This window comes from Rhinolophus sinicus, chromosome 14, assembly GCF_057876585.1.
Source record: "Rhinolophus sinicus isolate RSI-liver-muscle chromosome 14, RSI-T2T, whole genome shotgun sequence".
Taxonomy (NCBI): domain Eukaryota; kingdom Metazoa; phylum Chordata; class Mammalia; order Chiroptera; family Rhinolophidae; genus Rhinolophus; species Rhinolophus sinicus.
In genome coordinates, this window is record NC_142514.1 from 8,351,969 (window position 1) to 8,378,520 (window position 26,552).

The 26,552-nt window shown below is 42.7% G+C and overlaps 1 protein-coding gene across 12 annotated transcripts in view; it reads left to right on the forward strand.

Moving 5' to 3' along the window:
• The window catches only part of VPS13D (vacuolar protein sorting 13 homolog D), a 236,731-nt gene that overhangs the window by 18,007 nt on the left and 192,172 nt on the right, over positions 1 to 26,552 (forward strand). For 9 of the 12 annotated variants that reach the window (XM_074334033.2, XM_074334026.2, XM_074334029.2 and 6 more), the window contains exons 8-21: positions 413 to 583; positions 1,008 to 1,108; positions 1,909 to 2,077; positions 3,998 to 4,099; positions 4,270 to 4,471; positions 5,237 to 5,416; positions 7,482 to 7,612; positions 8,490 to 8,565; positions 8,993 to 9,163; positions 10,486 to 10,616; positions 11,874 to 12,006; positions 13,883 to 16,096; positions 17,210 to 17,361; positions 22,811 to 23,842. In XM_074334033.2, the coding sequence (XP_074190134.2) occupies positions 413 to 583; positions 1,008 to 1,108; positions 1,909 to 2,077; positions 3,998 to 4,099; positions 4,270 to 4,471; positions 5,237 to 5,416; positions 7,482 to 7,612; positions 8,490 to 8,565; positions 8,993 to 9,163; positions 10,486 to 10,616; positions 11,874 to 12,006; positions 13,883 to 16,096; positions 17,210 to 17,361; positions 22,811 to 23,842 (4,965 nt within the window). Of the gene's footprint in view, positions 1 to 412; positions 584 to 1,007; positions 1,109 to 1,908; positions 2,078 to 3,997; positions 4,100 to 4,269; positions 4,472 to 5,236; positions 5,417 to 7,481; positions 7,613 to 8,489; positions 8,566 to 8,992; positions 9,164 to 10,485; positions 10,617 to 11,873; positions 12,007 to 13,882; positions 16,097 to 17,209; positions 17,362 to 22,810; positions 23,843 to 26,552 lie in introns of those variants that run through there. The other 3 variants (XM_074334030.2, XM_074334034.2, XM_074334035.2) reach the window with 3 other exon arrangements.

Below are 26,552 nucleotides of genomic sequence, written 5' to 3' on the forward strand. Positions count from 1 at the left end.
TGATGAATTTATAATGGTCTCTAAGATTGAGTATTATGTTTAAAAAACCAAGGCAAAACAGCATATATGCCATTTGTGTAAGAATGGCTAAAAAACCAGAAAATTGGAGTTTTCTGAGTATGTACACATACTTCTGGTGGCTTCCAGAAGATCCCGATTATTGGTTGCCTCTGGGGATGAAACTACTGAGGTGGCTGGAGGACAGGAGATACTGTACATATTTTTACCTTTAAATTTTAAACCACGTGACTGTATGAACTAATAAGAAATATAAATAAAACGTTAAAAATGCTAGATAGCTTTCGATACCCAGTTTTATCCTGTTTTGGGATTCTGATGTAATGTATCTACCAACATGTAACTTGCTCCTAAAAACATGTGCTATAATGACAGACGTTCTTGTGACACTCAGGAGGCCATGGGTAAGAGCATGGAGAGTCGCGAGCATCACTATATCCTGGAGCCTGTGTGCGCGTCTGCTCTGTTGAAGAGAAACTGCTCCAAAGAGCCCCTGAGGTCTCGGCACACTCCCCGTATTGAATGTGATATCCAGCTGGAGACCATTCCCTTGAAACTCTCTCAGGTACCCTCTTCCTTCTCTTTCTTTCTGCTCTCACTACTGAACTTGTAACCAGGGTGAAGGAAGCGGGTTGATGGAAGGGTCCTACAGGGCCCCAGTGGGAGAGAAGGTGCGTGGAGACCAAAGTTGGGGTAGGTGCAGAACCACTGTTTGTTGTACAGTTGGATTGGGTTGATGTTAGGTTAGTAGGTTAGTTTTGAGTTTTCCAGTGCTGAGCAAAGAGTACAAGAGGCATAGTAAATATCACTACTTACCTGTCAGTGTCCAGAGAGAAATGCCACCTGATGCTGCAGTTTGGTCTTTTAGTTTGCACTGGATTTCAATTCAGTGGGTTGACTGATGAATCGTTCTTGTTAGATATATGTCTTAACTGTGTAAAAGAAACAAATCGGTGCTAACCTGGTGTGTCTTACCCTCCAATGCAAAGCTGCAGTACCGACAAATCATGGAATTCCTCAGGGAGCTGGAACGAAAAGAGAGGCAGGTGAAGTTCCGAAGATGGAAACCCAAAGTGGCCGTGTCTGAAAAGTAAGAGCTTGTCAATTGTTGGGTGCGACATGCATTCTGTAGCAGGGCTCAGCTTTTTTTGTACATAGATCAGAAATATGCCTCACTGTCCTTTACACATGGTTGGAGATAAAAGTACTGTTGATTTTTCTGGCCTTTAAAATGCCATTCCTGTTGTTAATTGTTGTTGATAGTCTTATTGTCTGTTGGTTTGGCGTTTCAGGTTTAGTCTTCGATCGAGCATAGTGGAATTAAAAAGACCCTCTCAGTCTTGTTTAGCAAATAGACTGGTGTTGCTCTGGTGGGATCTGCTTAAACACTTGGCAGAATTCTTTGAACCTACTTCTCTATGTCTTTCCCCCCAGGTTATTTGGTCAACACTTACATAGTACACTGTATAACTTCTGTATCCAAAATAAATCTTTTCATGTTGTAGTGTTAAACTTGACCAGTCCAGTATACAAGTATTCAAACTTTTTTTAGGTCCTGTGTATTTTCATGTCTTTTCTGAAGTATTCCATTTAAAATCTATATTAGTCAAATCCTTGGTAATTATCTTAATGACAGTGTTTACCTTACACTCACCAATTGAGTAATATGTTAATTTTGATATAAATTGAGCATCTGTTATTTGTCAGTAGATTTACTTTCCCCACATGTTGAGTTTAGCCTGGTATTAAAATGGGTTTGAGTCATAAACTGATGGCTGACAAGAGAAAAGTTATCTCCGAAGAGGAGTGGTGTTACGTGGATTGCCCTGGGTTGATGGCGTTTTAGTTGCTCTTATTATAAGGAGTAATGACATTGTTATGACGTTTCAGCTGCCGGGAATGGTGGTATTTTGCCCTGAACGCTAACCTGCATGAGATCAGACAGCAGAGGAAGTGCTGCACCTGGGGCTTCTTGTTGCACCGCGCCCGCGATGCTGTGTCTTACACTGACAAGTACTTCAGCAAATTGAAAGGAGGCTTGCTGTCTGCAGATGACAAGGTGAGGGGACTGTTGTCTTCATTCAGAGTATAAGAATGTTGTTCTCTCAAAGGCTGAAGAAAGTGGAACCTGTGGAGAAATCGAGTCCCTTGCCTGAGGGTCATAATGTCACAGCATAGCATTGGTCTTCGTAGGGTGAGGATTTTCTGGAAGGCCATAGCCTCACGTTGGCCAGAAGCATCCTCCACCTGCTGCTGCTTGAGGAGAGCGGGCCATGGGGTGGGAGGAGGAAAAGGTGGCTGTGGTCCTGCCCCGCCTTCGTGTCCATGCCCCCTCCCCCCCAGCTCTCTGCAGAGCTCAGAGAGACTTTCCATTTAGTCACTGATGTCTCTTCAAAGCCCCATCCTCGTCATTATTCTTTCCCTCTAAGTCTGTAGCTAATCTCTGGGGGCTTTGGCCTCCATTTTCCCTAAACCCAATTGATTTGATTGACCTTGGGGCTTTTTGGAGGTAGGGGCTAGGCAGACGGGCTGAAGGCAAGCTCTTGTTCTAGTTAACTGTAGGGCTAGAGACTCTTAGAACCCCCTGCTGGAGTGCTGTGTGGACCCCAGCCCTGCTCCAGTCTGTGTGTCTATCTGCTGCGGGAGGCAGGTGGGGATTGCTTTGCTCCTGGATTTGTTTTGGTTTTGTGAGCATCAACTCTTGCAAAGCAATTCAGACTGTTTCCAGTATTTCAGCGCAGGCACTGTCTCTTAAGTAAACCCTTCCAAGCAAACAAGAATATTACTTTCCTTTTAGCAGCTGTGTTAGCTCAGGCTGCTATAACAAAATGCTATCCACTAGGTAGCTTTAAAAAAAACCCCAGCCATTTATTTTTCACAGTTCTGGAGTCTGGGACGTCCAAGGTCAAGGTGGCAGCTTGGCTGGGTGCTGGTGAGAGCTCTCTTCCTGGCTGCCTTCCCTCTGTGTGCTCACTGGCCTTTCCTTGGTGGAGGGAGATCTCGGTTTTTCCTATCTCAGAAGGGCACTCATCCCATCATGAAGGCCCGACTCTCACAACCTCATCTAAACGTAATTACCTCCCAAAGGTCCCATCTCCAAATCCCATCACACTGGGGTTAAAGTTGCAACAAGTGACTTTGGGGTGGGGACACAAGCATTCGGCCCAGAAAGCACCCCACTGTGGTAACCACGGCCGTGTGACTTCCTGGGCACTCTCACCCTTTCTGCCTGAAGCATGATCCACTCACCTTGTTCATGCTTTTTTCACCAGTGTCAGGTGTGGTTACTGACATGGGAACCTTATGAAAAGGATGCACTAAACCAGACATTTTGTTTTGGATGGTTTTCTTAAAGACACAGGCAAAGATGTGAAGGGAGGAAAAAAAAAGTAAATTATAATGGAGGTGAGCAAGTGACACATATAATCTCCTTTTCTGAATGTCAGGGCCTCAGAAACAGTTTCGGATAGCTGATTCTACTGTCCTTGGCATCTGGGCATGTAGGTGGCTGCCATCGTTCTTCCCTAACTAGCATGAACCGAAACAGCCGCTTCCTTGCGAATGTCCCATGTGAAACGAAGGAGCTGGAGGCCCCGCACTTCGTTTCCTCATCTGAATGGGAGACTGAGAGCTAATCACCTCCTCTGATGAGCTGAGGTCATGGTGTGGAAGTCCTCCGTAAACCGGCAGGGCTGTGCCACGTGTAGGCCATGGCAACACATACACTTCAGCTCCCCCTGTCCAGCTAAGTGCTGCTCTTTGCTTCCTCTGGACTTACGTTGCAGAGACCAGGTAGACACGGGGGTTGTGTGGGAGAGCTGTAGAAACCACAAACATAGCGAACATGCACCTAGCAGTCTCTCATTGCTTCTGGGCCAGATCGGTGCTTTCACAGTATTCATAGTGATTTGGGAGTGTCCAGTGTTTCTGGAGCTTTAATACCTGTTTGGTGGGTTGGTTGTCGTTTTCACCCAAACAGGAAGAAATGTGTCGGATTGAAGAGGAGCAGAGCTTTGAAGAATTGAAGATTTTGCGTGAACTGGTTCATGAACGATTTCACAAACAGGAAGAACTGGCTGAGGTGAGAAATCCTCTGTGAGAAGAAGGTGTGTTCAGACCCAGCACACTTAGCAAAGTGCTTCAGTTCTGATGTGCTTATGCTTCTGTGGGGACAGAGTCCTCCGCGGCATACCACAACTTCTTTCTTTCTGGCTTTGGGTACTCATATTTGCTCATTGTTGATTGACGCAGAGCCTACGAGAGCCTCAATTTGATTCTCCAGGAGACTCTCCTGGAGACCCCGAAACGGGTGGAGGCAGCGGCATGCTGCAGTACCTTCAGTCCTGGTTTCCTGGCTGGGGGGGCTGGTCTGGGCAGCAGACCCCCGAAGGGAGACCCGTCGAGGGCCTGTCAGCAGAGCAGCACGAGCAGTGGATGCCTGAGGAGATCCTGGGTAAGGTGGGAGTGGGCCTTCACTTTATCCCCCTGGGCTGCACTGAAGGGAGACGCTTGATTCATAACAATTCATCAGTTATTTGTGAAACGGCCCATGGTAAATTTCAAATAAAAAATAAGTAGACGTTTGTAAAACAGTTTGTCTCATGTCCAGTGAGGCAGAGAGAGGATGTTCTGAGAGAGACTTTATTTGCAACTCTCTTACTAAATTTGAATATTAGTACAGTTTCGGATCAATCTGAGTGACGGCGATTGTAAATTACTAAATTTGAGCAAATTCAGAAGCTTTAAACTCTGCCGCTTGAATACCAGTCCAGCACCACTCTTTAGACCGCGCTGTCCAGTATGGTATCCATAGTCACAAATGGCTGTTTCAGGTTGAGTTCATTAAAATTAAAGAAAAGAAAAACTCACTTCTTCAGTTGCCCTAGCCACGTGAGCCACATGTGCCAGCAGTGCCCGGAGCCACTCTTGGTTAGTGACCACTGTCTTGGGCAGTGCAGATGCAGACATTTCACTGTATCGGGCAGCTCTGCCTTATGCTGTCCTTTATCATGAATCTTAACGTCCTCCTGGTTTGGTAATAATCTGATAAGAGCCCTTATAAAACAGTCGGGGTTGTTTTACATTAGTGAGTAAAACAGTCCAAGTTCTTTTCTGAAAAAGGGGGAAATAGTTCAACAGTGTCACCATGACTGTGATCAGCGTCCCTGCATGGTTGTGCTCTTTAAAGCGTCGCATGGCTTTTCTGCCTCCCGTTCAGGCACTGAGGAGTTTTTTGACCCCACTGCGGATGCCTCTTGCATGAACACGTATACAAAACGAGATCACGTCTTTGCCAAACTGAACTTGCAGTTGCAGCGAGGTACCGTGACTCTGTTACACCAGAAGCCAGGAACGCCTCAAACTGACGAAAGCGCGTTCATGCAGCTCGAATTTTCAGGTACTGCCCGCAGAGAACCACCTGGTGGTGGTGCTCGTGCTCGCTCTAGGTGCCAGTGTCCACTCGAATCACGTTATTTGAGGTCGTTCTAGACAGTTGCCGTAAGACTGAAATTATGAATACTGAATCATTGCCCCTAGGGGAGATATAGGATTAGGTGCCTGGGAGCCTCTGGTTGTATCATTCATCAGCCGATCCATGCATAACCTTGTTTTATGTGTGGTTGCATTAAAGACACCTGATTCAGTATATACTGTTGATTTATTAATATCGAACGTATGGCTGACGTTCATATATAAATATATGAGGAATATTAGACACTTCCTAACAGAATGAATTTTAAACAGAGCATTTTACAATTAATTAACAGAGCATGACCCTGTTTCCCCGAAAATAAGACCTAGCCGGACAGTCAGCTCTCATGTGTCTTTTGGAGTAAAAGTTAATATAAGGGGGCCGGCCCGGTGGTTCAGGTGGTTAGAGCTCCACGCTCCTAACTCTGAAGGCTGCTGGTTCAATTCCTACATGGGCCAGTGGGCTCTCAACCACAAGGTTGCCAGTTCAATTCTTCTAGTCCTGCAAGGGATGGTGGGCAGTGCCCCCTGCAACTAAAGATTGAACACGGCACCTTGAGCTGAGCTGCCGCTGAGCTCCCGAATGGCTCAGTTGGTTGGAGCGCGTCCTCTCAACCACAAGGTTGCCAGTTCAATTCCTCGACTCCCACAAGGGGTGGTGCGCTGCGCCCCCTGCAACTAGAAAAACGGCAACTGGACCTGGAGCTGAGCTGCACCCTCCACAACTAAGATTGAAAGGACAACAACTTGACTTGGAAAAAAAAAGGCCTGGAAGTACACACTGTTCCCCAATAAAGTCCTGTTTCCCTCCCCCAATAAAATCTTAAAAAAAAAAGAGTTAATATAAGACCTGGTACTATATTAATCATCATATTGTATGTTATATAAGACCCGGTCTTATAGTAAAATAAGACTGGATCTTGTATTTTTGATCCACAAGACGCATGAGAGCTGATTGTCTGGCTAGGTCTTATTTTTGGGGAAACACGGTATAACTCACGTCTGAGCCAAGCTTGTCTGATACACATATTTTCTCTGTAAGGCACACCACAGCTCTTTGTGCTTAGGAATGTGAGCCAGTACTCTAGCCTGATACTCCAGCCATTTTGAACAATGAAATCCCCAACAAAAAGCACAAATGCAAAATACCTGGCACGAAATAGCCATGAAAAGGGCACTGTGTACAATACGAGAGCTGAAACAAGAAGGCAGAGTGTTCCTTTGTTCAGCCTCTGATAGGAATGTGCACGTCAGGTGACTCTGACTTTTGGCTGCCCTGCCCATGTCCTCGACAGTACCGCGAGTATTGATTTTGGGGCTACAGATTCAGGGAGCAGTTAAATTTGCAAATAGGAATCTGCCAGTAATGAGGACTGACTGTATTTGACTTCTTTTTGTGACTTTGAATTAAAGGTGCATAAATAAATAAATACCCGGCTGTTGGTTTTCACATCTCCCAAGTATGTTTACTTCAGTCCATAAAGTAGCCTCGTGTCTGAGGTTTCTCAGTGTAGCTTAAAGGCAAATGACCAGAAAAATGCCAGTTTGTTTGACCTTGTAATCTTGAGAGCTGAGGTATTGTAAAGTTAGTGTGTGTTAGCGGATTGCTTGAACTTAATTGTAAAGTGCTCTGTTTAAAATTCATTCTGTTAGGAAGTGTCTAATATTCCTCATATATTTATATAAGTAGGTTTATGTACATAGACAGATATATACCTTGTTTCCCCGAAACTAAGACCAGGTCTTATATTAAGGATTGCTCCAAAAGACGCATTAGGGCTTATGCTCAGGGGATGTCATCCTGAAAAATCATGCTAGGGCTTATTTTCGGGGAAACATGGTAGATAGGGATTTTTTGGTTCTAACTTCAAGGAAAAATTGTTCATGCTATCTAATAGTCCTCTGTCAAATAGTATACTTACTGCTCTTATAACACTTTAGGCTGTCTCGGCATACTGTCAATATCAATTCTTACATTTATTGTTTTATAGATGTGAAACTTCTAGCAGAATCTCTTCCTCGAAGAAATTCCTCTTTGCTGTCAGTCCGGTTGGGTGGACTGTTCCTTCGAGACCTGGCCACAGAAGGGACTATGTTTCCTCTTCTGGTCTTCCCTAATCCAGTACGTACAACAGTGGGCTGGTGAATCCATCTAGGGTGTTGTGAACTCTGGTCTGTTTTAGGCAAGCAATAAGTCATGTTAACTTGATGCATTTTGACATTTGATCATCTTGAGACAGATGGACCGAATAAAAACAAACTGGAGTTAGATAAGTGTTTTGGATTCGTTGGAGAGCAAATTTTGGCGGAATTTATGGCAGTGCCTTCTTCCTCTCCTGTATTGTAGCCACCATGGACTAGTTTGCTCTGGTTTGGAAGAAAATGCCATAAGCACCACTGTTTTCTGCATTTCAAAGTCAATGTTTGGAATTCCTCTGTATCTGACAGTCATTTTCATGCGTTCTGACCCTTAGTCTCTCGATAGAAGCTCTCATCCCTCCAGAGTTCCAAAAGAGAATCACATCAAATTATATATATGCTAATTTTTATATATAATATCCTTTCTTAATTAGAAGATCTTTGATCTTATCAAATTGGCAAATATATGGTCAGAATAATTGAATATTTAGCCACTTACTCTGCCCGTAATTTTTTTTTTTGGGGGGGTGTGGTGTGAATTGTGGAGAGGGTGGGAGTGCCAAGTGAAAGTTTGAAAAACTGTACACATTTAATATTCATTTAGTAATCATTCATTAAAGGTGCTGAATGCAAAGTAGCACACTGTCAGTACAAAGGAAGAGACGTGGCTTTACTAGGTTGGGAAAAGACACAAACTGGAGGGATCAGGCTGCAAGTCCTCAGTGAGGTGATACCTAATGAGTTCTGATTTGATTGTGCTGAGTGAGAGTGATGCCATAGGGTAAAACAGGAGTGTGTGTGTGTGCGGTGACTCATCCCCTCTCCCCCTGACATTTATGCCTTTTGTGTGTGTTTAATAGCAAAAAGAAGTTGGCCGAGTCTCACAGTCCTTTGGTCTCCAAACACCATCTACAGACAGAAGTGATCGTTACCCTGGTAATTTGTCATATGTTCTTAAAACGAATCCTGAAAAATACGATGATTACAGATTGGTAGTCTTGGTCAGCAGTAAAGAGGCGGTGTGTCCTGTTCTGTGCCCAGCGGTTGGCTGTGTGGATCCATGTTTGACTTGGAGGCAGCTGGAAGCTTTCTGTTAACCCGTGTGTAACCGGGGCAACCTCGCAGGGCATCCGGATTCTTGGTTTCCCTCATGGGAGCAAATACAACAACTGGTCTTGAGAATTCCTATTGCAATTAAGGGCCAATCCTTGTTGGGTTCTCTATTTTATAAAATGTGCATAAATGTGAACTAATTGGGAAATGAGGAAATGTCTTTTCTCCAGAATTCTTCCCGGGTCTATTAAGAATTAGGAGATTGTTCTTTTGTTGTGTTCCATTTTCCTTCTCTGGTTCTTTCCCTTAGCTGCGGACCCAGATGACCCAGTTTTTGAAATGCTGTACGAGAGAAATCCAGTGCACAGCCATTTCGAGAGGCGGCTGAATGTCAGCACGAGGCCCTTGAACATCATATATAATCCCCAGGCTATTAAAAAAGTAGCAGACTTTTTCTACAAGGGAAAGGTTCATACCTCAGGTTAACTTTTTTGTTTGTTTGATCTTGTTTCTTTCTCAAGACATCTTTCCTGTCATTTCTGGTGCTCGGGAGAAGGGTTATTACATATTCAGGTGACTTGGTAGTAGCAGGAGAGGCCTGCAGAGTGAGTAAATAGGGTTGTCCCTCGTTATTGAATCAAAGTAGTGGGTCCCAGGAAAGTCACTTTTCCAAGAGCGATCAGTATCCTTAAATATTTTCTTCTTCTTTGCCTCCATTTAGCAAACATTTTTTAATACTTCCTATTCCATTAGGATGGTGGTTTCCCTGGCTCACCAGTGAATTTAGGAGGCATGTCCAAGAATTTCCTTGTAGATGACACGGGATCAGTGGTCTGTTTTACCTGCTTGGTGTAGCATTAAACCCTGCAGAGTTCATCACTGCCCTCTCCCATGTCATCATTGATTTATTTATGCCTTCCTTTGTTCCCCAAGCAGATTTGAAACAGTAGGTGCGGAAGAACGTTTGTTGACAGGGAAATTGATAAAACAACATTACTTTGCTAAATGTATCCCTTCCCTCCCTCTTTATAATAATGAAGCTGTTTTAATGTGGGGTCCATTGTTTTGAGTCTTTTCATGTAAATGGTAGCCATAAATGTCTTGACTTCATTGCTCCATCACTGATAGAATTTAGAAGGCTTTTCCTTCTAAATTCCATTTTCTCTTTCAGTGCAGTATCTTGCTTTTAAGGATTTTGAAATATAGTGGTTTGGAATCTTTCAGACAATAGGTTGAGAAATTCTACTGTGTTTCCCCGAAAATAAGGCCTAGCCAGACAATCAGCTCTAATGTGTCTTTTTGAGCAAAAATTAATATAAGACCTCGTCTTATTTTACTATAAGACCAGATATGGTATGATATAATATTACATAGTATAGGATAGGATAATATAATGTAATATAATATAATGTAATAATATACTGTAATATAATATAATATAATATAATATAATATAATATAATATAATATATACAATACAATAATATTACATAAGACCCGGTCTTACAGTAAAATAAGACGCATTAGAGCTGATTGTCCGGCTAGGTCTTATTTTAGGGAAACACGGTAGTAACTTTGGTTCCCTTCCCTCGCGTACTGCCTTTCTCCCCACGACTGTCCCTCACCCATTTTTGCTTCTTTCCTGTTACCCTATGTAGTGCCAGGTCAGGCTAGAGTAAGGAACTGTTGTTGTACAGACTGTTGTTTAGCTTTGGTGGAAATTCTTGTTGAGAACAGATGTTGCAGTTTTTCCTTCCACCAGCCATTTGAAAGTTTTGACTCTTATATTTCCAATCTTGGCAGGTTTTGGTTATCAGTCTGAACTTGAGTTGAGAGTGGCTGAAGCTGCCCGAAGACAATATAACAAACTGAAGATGCAGACCAAGGCAGAAATCCGACAAACTCTTGATCGTTTGCTAGTGGGCGACTTCATTGTAAGTGGGCATATGTGAACACTCCTGGGGGGCAGGGCAAGGGGCAGGCATTCTTTCTGTCAAGTTCTTTACCTGCTGTAGATATGCTTATATCTGTTACACTGATTAAATTAAAACTATGAAATTTTTATCCGCTAGCAAAAAATATGTCCTTTACAGTCAGGGTTTAATGAGTAAAAGACCCCCCACACACACACAAAAAGTGACTGATTAGCGCATGTTCCTCCCTTGTACCAAATTTGGTACAAATGTGATCTTTTACAACTGCTCGTATTCCATGTTCTGGACCTGATGTTTTGTAAATAAGAGCACCCCCTTTCACTTACTGTTATCAAAGGAAAAACAACTAGATGGACACCCAGGTTTTCATTCCAGGGTATGATGGTCCCTTTGTGATGCTAAGTGACCAGCTGACGCAAGGATGCCATAAACAGGGAGAGCCAAGAAACATCTTAACAGCCCAGCAAAACTTGGTTTCTGACAGTTGCATGGAGGTGCCCTGCTGAGGTGCCACAGATGGGGCAGTTAGAGTGTGGCTTCCTTGGGGCAGTGTCGGCCAGTCGGGAGTGCAGGGATGGCAGGCATGTTCTAAGTGAAATGTGTAGGCGTGTGTAGTGGGGGAATGGAGCATCACTCCTGTTGTTTGGTTTCGTATGTGAATTTCAACACAAATTACAATTAGTATCCTCTTATCTTAGAAAAAGTGGTCTCCTTTTGATAACATGCAAATTAGCTTTTACTACGTACCTTGAGATTAATCTTAGTTGCAGGGAAGAACAGGTAACAAATTCATGAATTGTTGTATTTTTAATATTTCAAATATCAAAGCTCATGTTTCTCACTAAGATAGTTTGGCACGGAAGTCCATGGTTACCAGTGTCCATGAAGGAAAAAAAAAAGCTTGAATTTCTATGTTTATTCGAGTTCCATCATTTCTGCAATACTTTAAGGTATTGAGTTCTGTAAATTTAGAAACAAGATATTTCTTAAACCATGGCTCATCAAAGAACCGACAAACCTTCAAACCAGTAATTTACTAACTTTCCCCCCACATCAGACTTTGCCTGTGCTAATAATGTTTTAAATCCTCAAGCATTTGGCTACTTTTGTTTTAAACTTTTCACTGTATTACCATAGACCATTAAGTCATGCTGTGACACTAGGTGTGCTTTCAGAAACGCTTGAGGCCTGACTTATCAAGCTGTTCAGTTTCAGCAATTGCAGTTATTTGATTACTTGTTTATTTTATTCCTATAGGAGGAGAGTAAGCGGTGGAGTGTGCGACTAGATATTTCTGCCCCTCAAGTGATATTTCCTGATGATTTCAAATTCAAGAATCCTGTGTTAGTTGTTGTGGATCTAGGAAGAATGCTGCTGACAAATACCCAAGGTATAGTGTGAAGTCATGGGAACACATCGTGGTAGATTGGTCTGTCCTTTGCTTAACCAAGTAAAGCTTAAGAAAAGGTTTAACGCGGTTAAACTCCAAAGTTCACTTGTTGCTTTTGTAATAATAGCTTTATTGAGATACTTTTTTAAATGTACAATTCAGTTGGTTTTGCATGTTGATAGAATTGTGCAACTGTCACTGTTATCTAATTCCAGAACTTTCATCATCCCCAGAAGAAATTCTAAACCCATTAGCAGTCACTCTCCATTAGCCACTCTCCCAGCCCCTGCCAACCACTAATCGTCCTGTCTCTGTGGATTTACCTGTTCTGAACATTTCATAACAGTGGAATCATACAATATGTGGCCTTTTGTGTCCAGCTCCTTTTACTTAGCGTACTGTTTTCAGGGTTTATCCATGTTGTATCGTGTATCAGTATTTCGTTCCTATTTATGTCTGAATAATATCCCATTGTACGGGTAGACCACCTTTTACTTATCCATTCATCAGTTGATGCACATTTGTGTTGTTTCCACTTTCTAGCTAGTGAGAATTACGCTGCTGTGAACATTCATGTATAGGCTTTTGTATGGTAGACACACATTTCCAGCTTCTTGGGTGTACGTCAGGGTGCAATCGCTGGGTCATATGCTAACTTTGTGGTTAACGTTTGAGGAACTGGCAGATAGTTTTCCAAAATGGATGTGCCATTTTACTATCTTATTAGCAATGTATGAGGGTTCCAATTTCTCTATATCTTCACCAACATGTGTTGCCTTTCTTTTAAATTATAGCCATTTTTATGGGTGTGAAGTAGTATCTCATTGTGTGTTTTGTCTTATGTGATATTTTATATTTTAATAAACATCGTTTCTCAGTACTCAGTTTCAGGAATAGAGGTTTGATCTATTTAGGGATGTTACAGAGACTCCTGTATAAAAAGAGACTCCTGGAAGGTAGTTTCATTACTATTATTAGAGCCAAAAAGAAAGTCGTTGCTTACCTTGAGTTGGTAGGGAAGAAAGAGAGGATTCATGGGGTTAGAGAGATTGAGGAAGTTTATCAAATAATCTCAACTTTATTTCACTTCACTGAAAAGACCCAAAAGAGGAGAAGAGGGTAGAGGATTTGAGCAGTAGTGGGAAAGTTTGGTGCTAGAGGGACTGTTAAAAGGGAAATGAGATCTGGAGAAAAGGATCACACAGCTCCAGAAAGCACGTGCTTAAATTTATAAAATATAAACACGGAACAGAAACACAGGTGACCAAAGCCAGTCGTGTGTTTTTGTAGTTGTCTCAGCCCTGCTCAGCTGTAAAGGAGGGGGGCGGCTAAGAGCATGGACTCGGCTAGGACATGACGACGTACTGAGCAGTTACTGCCTGCCCAGCACTAATCTAGCACTTGGGGTGTGGTGTTGAGTAAGACAGAGGAGACCTCTGCTCTGGTGGAGCATTCTAGTGGGGGAACAAAATGAACACATAGACAAATATGGGAAAAAGTAACCAAGTAATTATGGAGAGTGATGTGAGAAAGGTTGACGATAGCAGCTCATGGCAGTGCAGCTCCAACTGGGGGGAAGCACTTCGTTTTGGGCAACAGGTTGTTGGTTTTTGTACCTTGACATGTGTTCCTATGTCAGCAGGTCTCCATCTTTTCTCATGTTCATAGACTTTCTCTTTTTGTTTTGATTGCAAAATTAATAGTTAAGTTCACACTGAATAAATGGTAAATACAGAATATTATGCTTAGAGTTTTCATCCATTTGTTTTCTCAAATTGGAGTTGGTCGATTCTCTACTTTTCTTAATTAGTGCATTGAAGGAAAGAGGCAGGCAAGAGCAGACATAGACTTTGAATCTTCTCTTTTTTACCTGCAGATGACTCCAAGAGGAAAAGTGGGGATGGGTCCACATCTGAAGACAATCAGTTTAGTGATGATGAGTATAAGACGCCTCTAGCCACACCACCCAACACCCCGCCCCCCGAGACAAGCAGCAGTAATGGGGAGAAGACGCCTTCATTTTCTGGAGTTGAGTTCAGTGAAGAGCAGCTTCAAGCACATTTGTTGAGCACGAAGATGTATGAGAGGTACTCCCTGTCCTTTATGGACCTCCAGATCATGGTTGGACACGTGAAGGACAATTGGAAGCATGTCCAGGATATTGATGTGGGGCCAACCCACGTGGTCGAGAAATTCAACGTTCACCTACAGTTAGAACGTCGATTGATTTATACTTCAGACCCCAAGTACCCTGGAGCCGTGCTCTCAGGCAACCTGCCAGACTTAAAAATCCACATCAATGAAGATAAAATATGTGCCCTAAAGAATTGCTTTGCCCTCCTCACCACCCCGGAAATGAAGACTTCCGACACTCAGATTAAAGAGAAGATTTTCCCCGAAGGTGGTCAGCGGGGAAGTTTGCAAGACTCCGTCATGAACTTAACCCAGAGCATTGTGATGTTGGAGCAGCATACCCGGGAGGTTCTGGTGGAGTCACAGCTCCTCCTGGCTGAGTTTAAAGTGAACTGTATGCAACTTGGTGTGGAGAGCAATGGCCGGTACATTTCTGTGCTCAAGGTATTTGGTACCAACGCTCACTTTGTGAAGAGGCCTTACGATGCTGAAGTCTCACTAACTGTCCATGGTTTACTCCTGGTGGACACCATGCAGACATATGGTGCTGATTTTGACCTTTTGATGGCTTCACATAAGAACTTGAGCTTCGATATCCCAACAGGAAGCCTCCGGGATAGCAGGGCCCAGTCTCCTGTCTCTGGATCCAGTGCGGTCCACTTCACTCCTGCTGCCACGCCGAACGACCTATCAGCTACTAGCGTTTCACTGGACAGAGTTCTCACCAAAGAACAAGAGTCCCTGATTAAATTGGAATATCAGTTTGTGAGTTCAGAGTGCCCGTCGATGAATTTGGATAGCTCTCTTCAGGTGATTTCGTTGCAGGTGAATAATTTGGATATTATCCTAAATCCAGAGACAATTGTGGAGCTGATTGGTTTTCTTCAAAAATCCTTTCCCAAGGAAAAAGATGATGTGAGTCCTCAGCCTTTAATGACTGATTTTGAAAGAAGCTTTTGGGAAGAAGGAACTTACCAATCTACATATGAGCAAAACACTGAGGTTGCAGTAGAAATCCACAGACTTAACTTACTGCTCCTTCGGACACTGGGAATGGCAAATGGAGAGAAATATGGCAGGAAAATTGCAACTGCAAGTATAGGTGGCACCAAAGTTAACGTCTCAATGGGCAGCACATTTGATATGAATGGTTCTCTTGGCTGTTTGCAGCTTATGGATTTGACACAAGATAATGTTAAGAACCAGTATGTTGTCAGCATTGGGAATTCCATCGGCTATGAAAACATCATCAGCGATATCGGCTACTTTGAATCTGTGTTTGTCAGAATGGAAGATGCAGCCCTTAACGAAGCTTTGAGTTTCACATTTGTTGAGAAGTCGAAACAGGAATGTTTTCTCAACCTCAAGATGGCGTCCTTGCATTATAACCACTCTGCTAAATTTTTGAAGGAGTTGACAATGTCCATGGATGAACTAGAAGAAAATTTTCGAAGTATGCTGAAAAGCGCAGCCACCAAAGTGACCACAGTCTTAGCGACCAAGACAGCTGAGTACAGTGAGATGGTATCACTCTTTGAAACTCCAAGGAAGACACGGGAATCCTTTATCTTAGAAGAAAGTGAAATATATGGGTTCGGCCTGGCTCCCTCTCATTCCGACACTGTAAAGCTAATCTTGAACATCAACATTGAATCACCAGTTGTTTCTATCCCTCGGAAGCCTGGGAGCCCTGAGTTGCTGGTAGGACACTTGGGACAGATATTCATCCAGAATTTTGTGGCAGGAGACGATCAATCCAGAAGTGACCGTCTGCAGGTGGAAATCAAAGACATTAAATTATATTCTTTGAATTGTACCCAGTTGGCAGGCAGAGAGGGTCCTGGGTCTGACATAAGTCGGGCGTCTTGCCCTCCTTCTGGGTCTGCCAGTGTGAATAGTCAGGAGGAAGCTCATTTCACCCGACATGATTTCTTTGAATCTTTGCATAGAGGTCAAGGTGAGGAGCATCAATCACGTCTCATTTTGTTTCAAATTCCAAGCCCAGCTCGTGTGTAGTTTGCTTTAAACAACGACAAAAACCTTTTCTTTTAGAATTATCCCCAGTAATATTTAAGACATCATAATGGAATTTTAATAGATGGTTTCACCTTAGGTTGGGATGTTTTTAACTTTTTTCATTGATTGCCATATTTGGAAATTTCTTTCTAAGTGTCCCTCGTTGAAATTGGGTGAGTGCTCATGCATAGGGATTTTTCAGTGAGTGGGTTCTGTTAAAGAGTATTACTTAATTTGGTTAAATACATCTGATTTTTCAATTCCTAAGCTGTAGATCTTCCCTGGTTAAATATTGTAGTCCAGAGAGCTGGCGGGATTGACATCAATGGGATATGAAGTTTAGTCAGTGGATGTTATGTTCTCCTTTTAATATTCTGCCACCTTTTATAATGGGTTAGTACAGGGCTCTAGGAATAAGATGCCTGTCTTTGGGTTCTCGATCTGATATGTTAAAACCTGACAGTTCACTCTGTTCTCTTGGCATCCTCAGAAATCAGGGCCGCCCTGGAGCAGGGCTTTATTTATTGGCTAAGAAATGAATACCTTTGAGAACTCCTCTAGCTTCTCAAATATTAATTCACTGACTCATTTACATACTTACAAAGTGATTGCTTTCTCTGCTTGGGATAAAAGTCGTTCACTGAGAACCTTACATTGTCCTTGATTCTGATTTAGGCCCGTTGAGAGGAATCAATCTGTATCTGAAAGCTGGGTAAGGATGAGCAATTTGATTTGGAAAACGCCAGCTTGGGAGACTAAGAGAAACTTAATGTAGACCCTGGCCTGGATTGATGTTTTCCATATCGTACTTTGAAGCCACCAAATGGAGCATGTCAGGAAAATATTGTTTCTTTTTGTGTATATAGTCACCTTGTGCCTCTGCTCACTGTGAGTTTTGGTCTTGGGAGAGTCATCAAAGTTTGTACTCCATCGTGGACCTCGTGGTCTAAGAGTAGTAACTCCTGGGCTCTATGTTACGTAGCCTGCATGTAACCGGCAATTGTGCAGTAAACGTTGGTGTGTTCAGATTGTCCTTTCCCCTCTCTCACGCCAGCCTTTCACATCCTGAACAACACGACCATTCAGTTTAAACTGGAGAAGATCCCTATAGAGAGAGAATCTGAGCTGACTTTCTCCCTTAGTCCAGATGATCTGGGAACTTCTAGCATCATGAAGATCGAAGGCAAATTTGTCAATCCAGTTCAGGTAAGCACCTTACTGATTTTCATGTCAGGACAGTTGAAGTCACATATTTATTTTATATTTATGTTATATGCGTTTGTATTTTGTTATGTATGTAAACTGTTCAAAGAGATATCATTAATGCTTGTTACTGATGATAACTTGTTCCATGGAGTAAACATGTCCTTTTAGCGTGTCCTTTTATCACTGGGGAGTCAGTCTTGTTAGCCTTCTTCAGTGGAGGAGGGGTGAGTTACACAGAGGAAGAGGGCAGACCCTTAATTCCATTGCCATTCAGAAACGAGGAAAATTACTGCTTAAGTAGTCAGTGTCTCTTCCCCAGGAGGATATAATTCTTGTCACACTTTGACAAACTTGGCCCGTCCTATAAAACAATCTGATTATCTGAGCTGTTGACAGATTCTTTCAAAGGAGAATTAGTCTTGTCCTCTTTGAAATGAAATTGGCCAGAATAGGAATTTGTGTGTGTGTGTGTGTGTGTGTGTATGTATGTGTATGTGTGTGCGCGTTCATACATGTCATCCCTCTTCCTTTAAAAGTGTCGTTTTTCTTTCACAGGGATGAGGGCAAAGAGCATTAACATAAAACAGCAAGGCCAGGCAGGATCTTAGGACAGTGGACTGTTGGGCAGTAATTGGTCACTAGTCTGTCTGGCAGCTGCTCTGGGGTAATATAGGAGTGCTCTTAACAGAACTGTGTACCTTTTGACATCAGTGGTTCCTGGATATGGGTCTCTGGGTGAGAGAACTTTCCCCAAAGCTTTCCCAAATTTTCACCTTCAATGTAGCACATAATGTGAATTCTGTTGGATTCCACTGACATAGTCTTATGGTTGACTTAATATTGTTTTTGATAAAAAAAATTACTTAAAATAATTAAAAAGAATTCTTTTTAAGTTATTAATCATTGATATTTAATAATTAATAATTTAACTTAGTAACTTAAATAATTTAAAGTATTTTATTGTGAAAAAACTTTAAACATACACAAGAGTGGTGGAACAGTCTAATGAACCTTATATATCCATCACTCAGATTTTTTTTTTTCCATTACTCAGATTTTAAGGCAAACCCCAGGCTTCATGCCATTTTTACCACACTCGAATACTGCTATTCTCATGCTTTACAAAATTAACGAGGACTCCTTGGTGTCTTCTAAATTTTAATCCATTTTCTGATTTCAGAAACATTTTTGATTGTTTCAAAAATGTCTTTTAACTTTTTTCATATTTTTAGTAATTTTATTTTTCAATTATGGTTGACATATAGTATATTAGTTCCAAGTATACAACGTAGTGATTAGACATTTATATAACTTATGAGGTAATCCCCCTGATAAATCTAGTACCCACCTGACAACATACATAGTTATTAACAATATTTTTGACTATATATTCCTTATACTGTACTTTATATCCCCATGACTATTTTATAACTACCAATTCATACTTCTTAATCCCTTTCTCTTTTCCTCTCATCTCCCCAATCCTTCTCCCATCTGGCAACTCTCAAAATGTTCTCTGTATCTTTTAGTTTGTTTCTATTTTGTTTGTTTATTTTGTTGTTTAGATTCTACAGATAAGTGAAATCATATGGCATTGTCTTTGTCTGACTTACTCTACTCATCATAATACCCTCTAGGTCCATCCCTGTTGTTGTAGATGGCAAGATTTCATTCTTTTTTATGGTTGAGTACTATTCCATTGTATATATGTAGCACCTCTTCTTTATCCGTTCATCCATAGTTGGAAACCCAAGTTTCTTCCATATCCTGGCCATTGTAAACAATGCTGCAGTGAACATAGGGATGCACATGTCCCTTCGCAGTAGTGTTTTGGGTTTCTTTGGGTAAATTCCCAGAAGTGGGATTACTGGGTCCTTCTTTGTTTCTTGTTATATCCTTTGTTTTAAAGGTGTTTTTGTCTGGTATAAGTATTGCTATCTCAGTTTTTTTTTTTCCATTTCCATTTTCATGAAATATTTTTGTATACCGTTACTTTCAGTCTGTGGATGTCTTTTGATCTGAAGTGAGTGTTTTGTAAGCAGCATATGTAAGGGTCTTGATTTCTTATCCATTCAGACACCCTATATCTTTTGGACATTTTAACCCATTTACATATAAAGTAATTATTGCTAGATATGTAGTTACTGCCATTCATATTTTTGATCCTTTTTTTTCCTTCTTCTTCTTAAAGAAGTCCCTTTAACCTTTCTTGTAATACTGGTTTGGCGGTGATAAATGCTTAGCTTTTTCTTGTTTGGGAAGCTATTTATTTTTCATTTCTAAACAATAGTTTTGCTGGGTAGAGTAATCTTGCTGTAGATACCTGTTTGGGTTCATCCTGTGTGGGACTCTGTGCTTCCTAGGTTTGTATATATTTTTTTTTTGCCAGGTTAGGGAAGTTTTCCATCATTATTTTTTAAATACGTTTTCAATTTTATACTTTCTTCTCCTTCTGGTACCCCTGTAATGTGAGTGTTGGTACGCTTGATATTGTCCCTGAGGCCCCTTAAACTCTCCTCACTTGTTTGAATTCTTTTTTCTTTTTGCTGTTCTGATTGGGTATTTTCTCCTACCTTCTAAATTGCTGATTCTATCCTCTGCTTCATCTAATCTACTGTTGATTCCCTCTGATGTACTTTTTATTTCAGTTACTGTATTCTTCATTTCTGACTGGTTCTTTTTTATGTATTCTGTCTCCATTTCTGTGTTTCCTACCTCTTGTAGTTCTCAGGGAGATAATGAGCATACTTATAACCAGTGTTTTGAACTCTGCATCTGGTAGAATACTTGTCTCCATTTTGTTTAGGTCTTTTTCTGGAGCTTTGTTCTGTTCTTTCATTTGGGACGTGTTTCTTTGTCTCCCCATGTTGGCTGCCTCCCTGTGTTTGTTTCTATGTATCTGGTAGGGCTGCTATGTCTCCCAGTCTTAGTTGAGTGGCCTTATGTAGAAGGTTCTGTGGGGCCCAGTGATGCAATCTCCCTGGTCACCAGAGCCGGGTGCTCTAGGTGTGTCCCTTGTGTGGGTTGTGTGTGCCTTCCTGTTGTAATTGAGTCTTGGTTGCTGTTTGCATGTCAGTGGTTGAGATTGACCCTCCTCAGGCTGATGTGTTGTGAGGACTAGCCGTGACTACATGGCTAGTGGAAGAGCTGTTGTGCAGGGCTGACCCACAGAGCAGGATTCACTTTAGCGGGGCTCTGGTACCTGCCCAGTCTGCCCTTTGGGTGTGTCATCCATCGAGGCAGCTGGGTGGTGCTCTGGCTTTGAGTTGGCCACCAGGCATGCTGGCCCCATGACCTCTTGGTAGGGGCCCCACCATAGCCCAAGTTTAGTGTGTGCCCTGCCTGGGGTTACCCGGAATGAGCCACAAAGCAATCTGCAGATGGCTGCCATCAGCGCTGTGCTTGGAGGCGCCTGGGAGAGGCTAAGCTGTGAACCAAGGCCAGCTGCCACTAGTGCCGGGTTTGGGGCTACTCAGCAAGAGATACAGGGCATGCAGAGGCCAGATGCTTGCCTGGTTTTTGTGAACCTTTGAGAGATTTTAGGAAAATACATGGCATGAGCCAAGATAAGCCATTTGTATGGAAAAGCCACTGGAAGCAGTTTGGATGGGCCTGGAAGTGGGTAGGGCAGCGTCCCGGACTCACCAGGGCGGGGCAAACTTTGTAGTTACATTGATGGAGACTCAGAGATAGCAGCCACTTGCATTTGCTGGGAGGGCCGAAGGCTCAACAAAGGAACAACGAATTCTGCCAGCACTTCTGTCAGGGAGAAAGCTGTCCCTCCAGCCCTCATCCTGAGGCCAGACAATTTAGTTCCTCCCCGTATGTCCCTGGCGCCTTTCGACCTGCTGCTCTAGCTCTGAAGCTCAGAGCGAGTGAGTCTGTCAGCGAGTAAGTTCATGCATGGTCCCTTTAAGAGGATCACCTGGGACTGCCGCTGCCCTCCATCTCACTCAGCCAGTCTCCGCTGGTTTTCACAGCCAGAATTTATGGGGACTTCTCTTCTTGGCACTGGAACCCTGGGCTGGGAGCCTGACATAGGGGTGGGACCCCTCGCTCCTCAGGGGGACCTCTGCAGTGAGATAGCCCTCCCTGTTTTTAACCGCCACACACGGTGTGCGACCAGCCCATTTCACATCACCACCCCTCCTACCAGCCTCGAATGTGGCTTCTCCTGTATGTCCTTAGTTGTAGGACTTCAGGCGATTCTGAGTACGGGTTGTTCTGTAGTTTAGTTGTAGTTTTGATGTGGTCGTGAGATGACGTAAGCACAGCGTTTACCTATTCCTCCACCTTGACGGGAAAACCAATGTCTTTTCACTTTTGGTTTGTTTGAATCAGGATCCAGAGAAGGTCCATGCATTGCATTTATGTGATACATCTTGTGGGTCTCTATTAACTTAGTTTTCCCCTCATTTTTCACCCCAGGCCCTTATTTTGTTATGAAAACCAGGTCAGCTCTCTTGCAGAATGTCCCACATTCTGGATTAGGCTGTTTGTTTGTGGTGTCACTTAACTTGTTCCCCCACATTTGCTGTAAACTGTAACTTAACTCTACAGGTTTAATTGGATTCACGTTCTTTTTTGGTTCTTTTTGGGGGCGGGGGCAGACACTTCAAAAGGTAGTGCTGTGGACTTCATATTGCATTGTGTCAGGAGGCCTATAATGTCTAGCTGTCTCTCTGTTAGTGATGCTGAAATTGATGATTGCATTCAAGTGGCCGGAACCTGATCCCTCCATTGTAAAATTCTCTGTCAATCGTTCCTATAAGGGCTTATTCCATCGATGAACTGGGATGGGATAAATTATTTAATTAGGGGTTACAAAATGGTCACTTTTTAATTCTATCATTTTTATATCTGTTTGGAATTCCTCTGTTAAAAATTGCCCTTAAGTAAATAAAAAATTTGTCTGAAAATAGTTTTAGTAAGAAATTGTAATTGAAAACAAAGTAAGGGAGAAAGGAAACATGAGTAATCCTGGATCATCATTATTTCATTAAAAAGTACTGTCTGTTTGTCTAGCTTACTAAACATAGGTTGTTACACTAATTGGTGATGGCCTGTGAGTTTTAGAACCGATGGTCTTGTTTCTCAGCCCTGTGGTATAACCACGTTAGACTTTTGGCCATGTTCCCTTCAATCTCTGCAGTTGTCTTTGTGGGGTTAGGGTGACTTTGCTGACTCAGGCCTATGATCAGTGGTACTTACTGAACATTTATTGTGTCTAGATTATTCTGTGAGGTACCAGGGGAGGGCCTTGTGAATAGACAAGGGTTACAGAGAGGTAAGGACAGAAAAGAAACACAGGAGACAGTCCTTGCTATCCAGCGATTTATAATCACTCAGGAGAAACCCATACAAATCAGCTTTGGAAATCTGTCGCCAGTGTAGCCGAGTGCAGCTAATGGTAGTCGCGGAGTAACTGAGTTTTTCTCTCTGCGTACAGGTGGTGTTAGCAAAGCACGTGTATGAGCAGGTTTTGCAAACGCTGGATACGCTCGTGTACAGTGAAGATCTGAATCAGTTTCCAGGCACCGCTCCCTCCTCACCGTGCCCTGACTCTCCTCTGCCTTCCCTCAGTACCTGTGGAGAACCTTCCATTGAAAGGAAGGAGAATGGCTTGTTCAGCCACTCCAGCCTTTCCAACTCTTCTCAAAAGTCCTTGTCTGTGAAGGAAGTGAAATCCTTTACCCAGATTCAAGCCAACTTTTGTATCGCAGAGCTTCAAGTTCAGCTAAGTGGAGATCTGACTTTGGGGGCCCAGGGGCTCGTGAGCTTAAAGTTTCAGGATTTTGAGGTGGAGTTCAGTAAAGACCATCCTCAGACTCTCTCCATTCAGATCGCCCTGCGCTCTCTGCTGATGGAAGACTTACTGGAGAAAAATCCAGATTCCAAGTATAAGAACCTGATGGTGTCTCGGGGCGCCCCTAAGCCTTCTAGTTTAGCACAGAAAGAATATCTTTCTCAGTCGTGCCCTTCAGTGTCCAACGTGGAGTATCCTGATATGCCTCGGTCTCTCCCTTCTCACGTGGAGGAAGCGCCCAATGTCTTCCAGCTGTATCAGAGACCCACCTCGGCGTCCCGGAAGAAGCCCAAGGAAGTCCAGGACCAGGACTGCCCCTTGACCCCCCCACCTTCTCCATCAGTGGACGAGCCCAGGATACTCGCTGGAAAGAGTAAATTTGATGATTCCTTGGTCCACATCAATATATTCCTGGTAGATAAGAAGCATCCCGAATTTTCTTCCATTTATAACCGAGTGAACCGAAGCATCGATGTTGATTTTAACTGCTTGGACGTGCTCATCACTCTGCAGACCTGGGTTGTGATACTTGATTTCTTTGGAATTGGCTCTACTGCAGACAACCATGCAATGAAGGTACCGCCTGAGGACCCTCTGCAGAACGTGAGGTCGGAGTCAAACGCTGTACCAGAGTCTGAACTTCAGGACCCAGTTAACACCAAGCTGGATCTCAAGGTATCAGTTCCCTTTCACTCCTTGAAGTTCTAAGAATGCATTTTGGTTTGTTTATTTGAATGCTGGCTTTGTACATTTACTCTAAAAAATAGGTCTTATTGGCAGGGGAGCTATGCAGTTTTCTAGATGTGGGCTACCAAAGGGTAGACATTGCTATCTGACAAAAGGCTGTTGTGTAAATTCCATCTGGAGGCAGGGAAAATGAATGGCTTAAGTAACTGTTTGTCTTTCCTTTGGGTTGTACTGTATAATTCAGTGGATTACTTAGCTTCTCTGAGCCTCAGTTTCATCATCTTCCATCATCTAAGGAAGATAATAAATGAGGTAATGTGTGTAAGGCACCCTGCAAAGTGTCTAGTACATAGTAGGTCCTTTAAAATGTGGCTTTTATCGTCATCTCCCCACTCACTCAGAACATTTCTGGCTTTTCATTGAGGGCAACAATACAGCTGTAAGAAATGAAGTCTCAAAAATCAGACTGCCTGGGTTGGAAGCCTGGCACTTTTGTTGTTCACAAACTACAGCTATTTGGCCCTGGGCAAATTTTTAACCTCTTTTTCCCTCCATTTTTCTCATCAATAAACTGATGGTGTTAAATGGTGCCTACACTATTGGGTTGCTGCAAGGATTCAATGAGATGATATAGGTAAGGCCCTTTGCACAGTGTGCATGGCTTGAAATTAGCGTTCAGTGAATGATGGCTATTATTATTTTTACTATTACGTGGATTGCCATACTTGTAACTTGTCCTTTGTACTCATTGCAAATGTTTAAAAACACATGAAGGTTACCAGAGGGTAAGGGTAAGGGGGGTGGGGGGTGGGAGATGAGGGTAAGGGGGATCCAATATATGGTGATGGAAGGAGAACTGACTCTGGGTGGGGAACACACAATGGGATTTATAGATGATGTAATGCAGAATTGTACACCTGAAATCTATGTAATTTTACTAACAATTGTCACCCCAATAAATTAAAAAACAAACAAAACACACATGAAGACATCATTTGAATTTAAGGCTGTTCTGCTCTGTGTCATCAAACAGTGAGGTGTGGCAGTAGTACATTTAAGGACCAGTTGGTGGTACATCGCTGTAGCTAGTACCAGCCCTGGGCCCTGGGCCCCTGCTAGCGGCTGGTTACATTTGTGTGCGTCGGATGAAGTTCTTCCTGGACGCATCTTAGCATGTGTGGACTTGCGTTTGCTGATGGGGAGAAGTCAGACAGGAGAACAATGTTTTATTTAGTTGCTCTTTTCTTATTTTCTAAGCTGGCAGTAGGCTTCAGTCCTCGGGAAAGGCGAGAGCTCTCTGAAGAGTTGGGCATGAACCAGTTTTACCCCTCAGTGTGGCTGGATGCCTTTGCAGAACTCTGGCCTCTGGTACCTTGTTTAGCAAGATGAACGGCACCTGGAGAGGCTTCGCTCATTCCTTTGGACTCCACGTGTTCGTGACTGTCACTTTGTTCTTTGGTGCCCCTAGTAACTACCTGCCTTAGGAACCCTTTCGTGTTGGGTGTGGAGCGCTTCTAGGGGCTTTGCATAGATGGATGTAGCTGGTTTCACAGGAGAACAAGACTAGATAAATGCCCCTCAAGAATGCGCTTTTTTAGAGTAAGAATTTTTGAGAATATTTTTATCGCAAAGATTTTCAAACAAATCACAAATAGAGAGAATAGTATAATGAACCCACATATACCCAAGCCTGTGAGATTCCTCACAGTTACTTTATTCCTTTTTCACCTCTTTGCTGAAGTATTTTAAAGCAAATTCCAGGTATATCATTGCACCTCTACGTACTTCAGTATTCATTTCTAAAAAATAAAAATAGACTTTTTTTTATAACCACAATGCACTGTCACATCTAGATTAACAAGCGTTTCTTGGTATTACTTAACACCCGCCAGTCCATGCTTGGATTTCCCTGATTGTCTCAAAAATGCCCATTTCCCGTGCATTGTAGAGGAATGACTGGTTTAAGAAACTTCACGTCTTTCCTTTGATACCCACAGTTCAGTGGGATACTTTGCTTTTTTGAGCCATAGTTTCCTCCTCTACAAAATGAGGAGAATTAAGTAAAATGACATGAATTTGTGGAATGGAGACCCTCAAATAAGGGGGAGACCCTCAAAATGAGGTTGACACGTTACATTTGCTGTCTTGTCTCTTAAATCTCTGTTAATTAAGTCAGCCTGTCTCCCCTTTATTTCCCCCATGCAAGTGACTTGTAGAACCTGGGTTAGCGTGCGGTACAGTCCGACGGTCCAGATTTGTCTGTTTCCTTGGGGTGCCATCTGACTTCTTTCATCTTCTCATTTTAGAAATGGAAGTTAGTTTCAGACACTTGATCAGATTCAGGTTCGGCTCTTGGGTAAAGGCATTTCTTATGTGGTGCTGAGTGCATCCTATAGCATTATGTCAGGAGTATACAACATCTGGTTGTCCCACTTGCAGTGACGCCAAGATTCATGCTAAGATAGTGGTTCAGGTGGTGACAGCTGGATTCCTCCAAATGAAGCATTTTTAGACCCAGTGTTTGTTATTTTGGTGATTAAGTGACCAGAGGGTTTATATTTCCCCCTTAACGATAATCTCATTCCCTTGAGATCCTTTTGTGGTCTCTGTCAAAAAGCTTATTGCAAGGGGACCTCTGTGGCCCTGGAGCCACATTGCTCCGTCCCTGAGCGCATTGCTCCGTCTGCAGTTATCACTC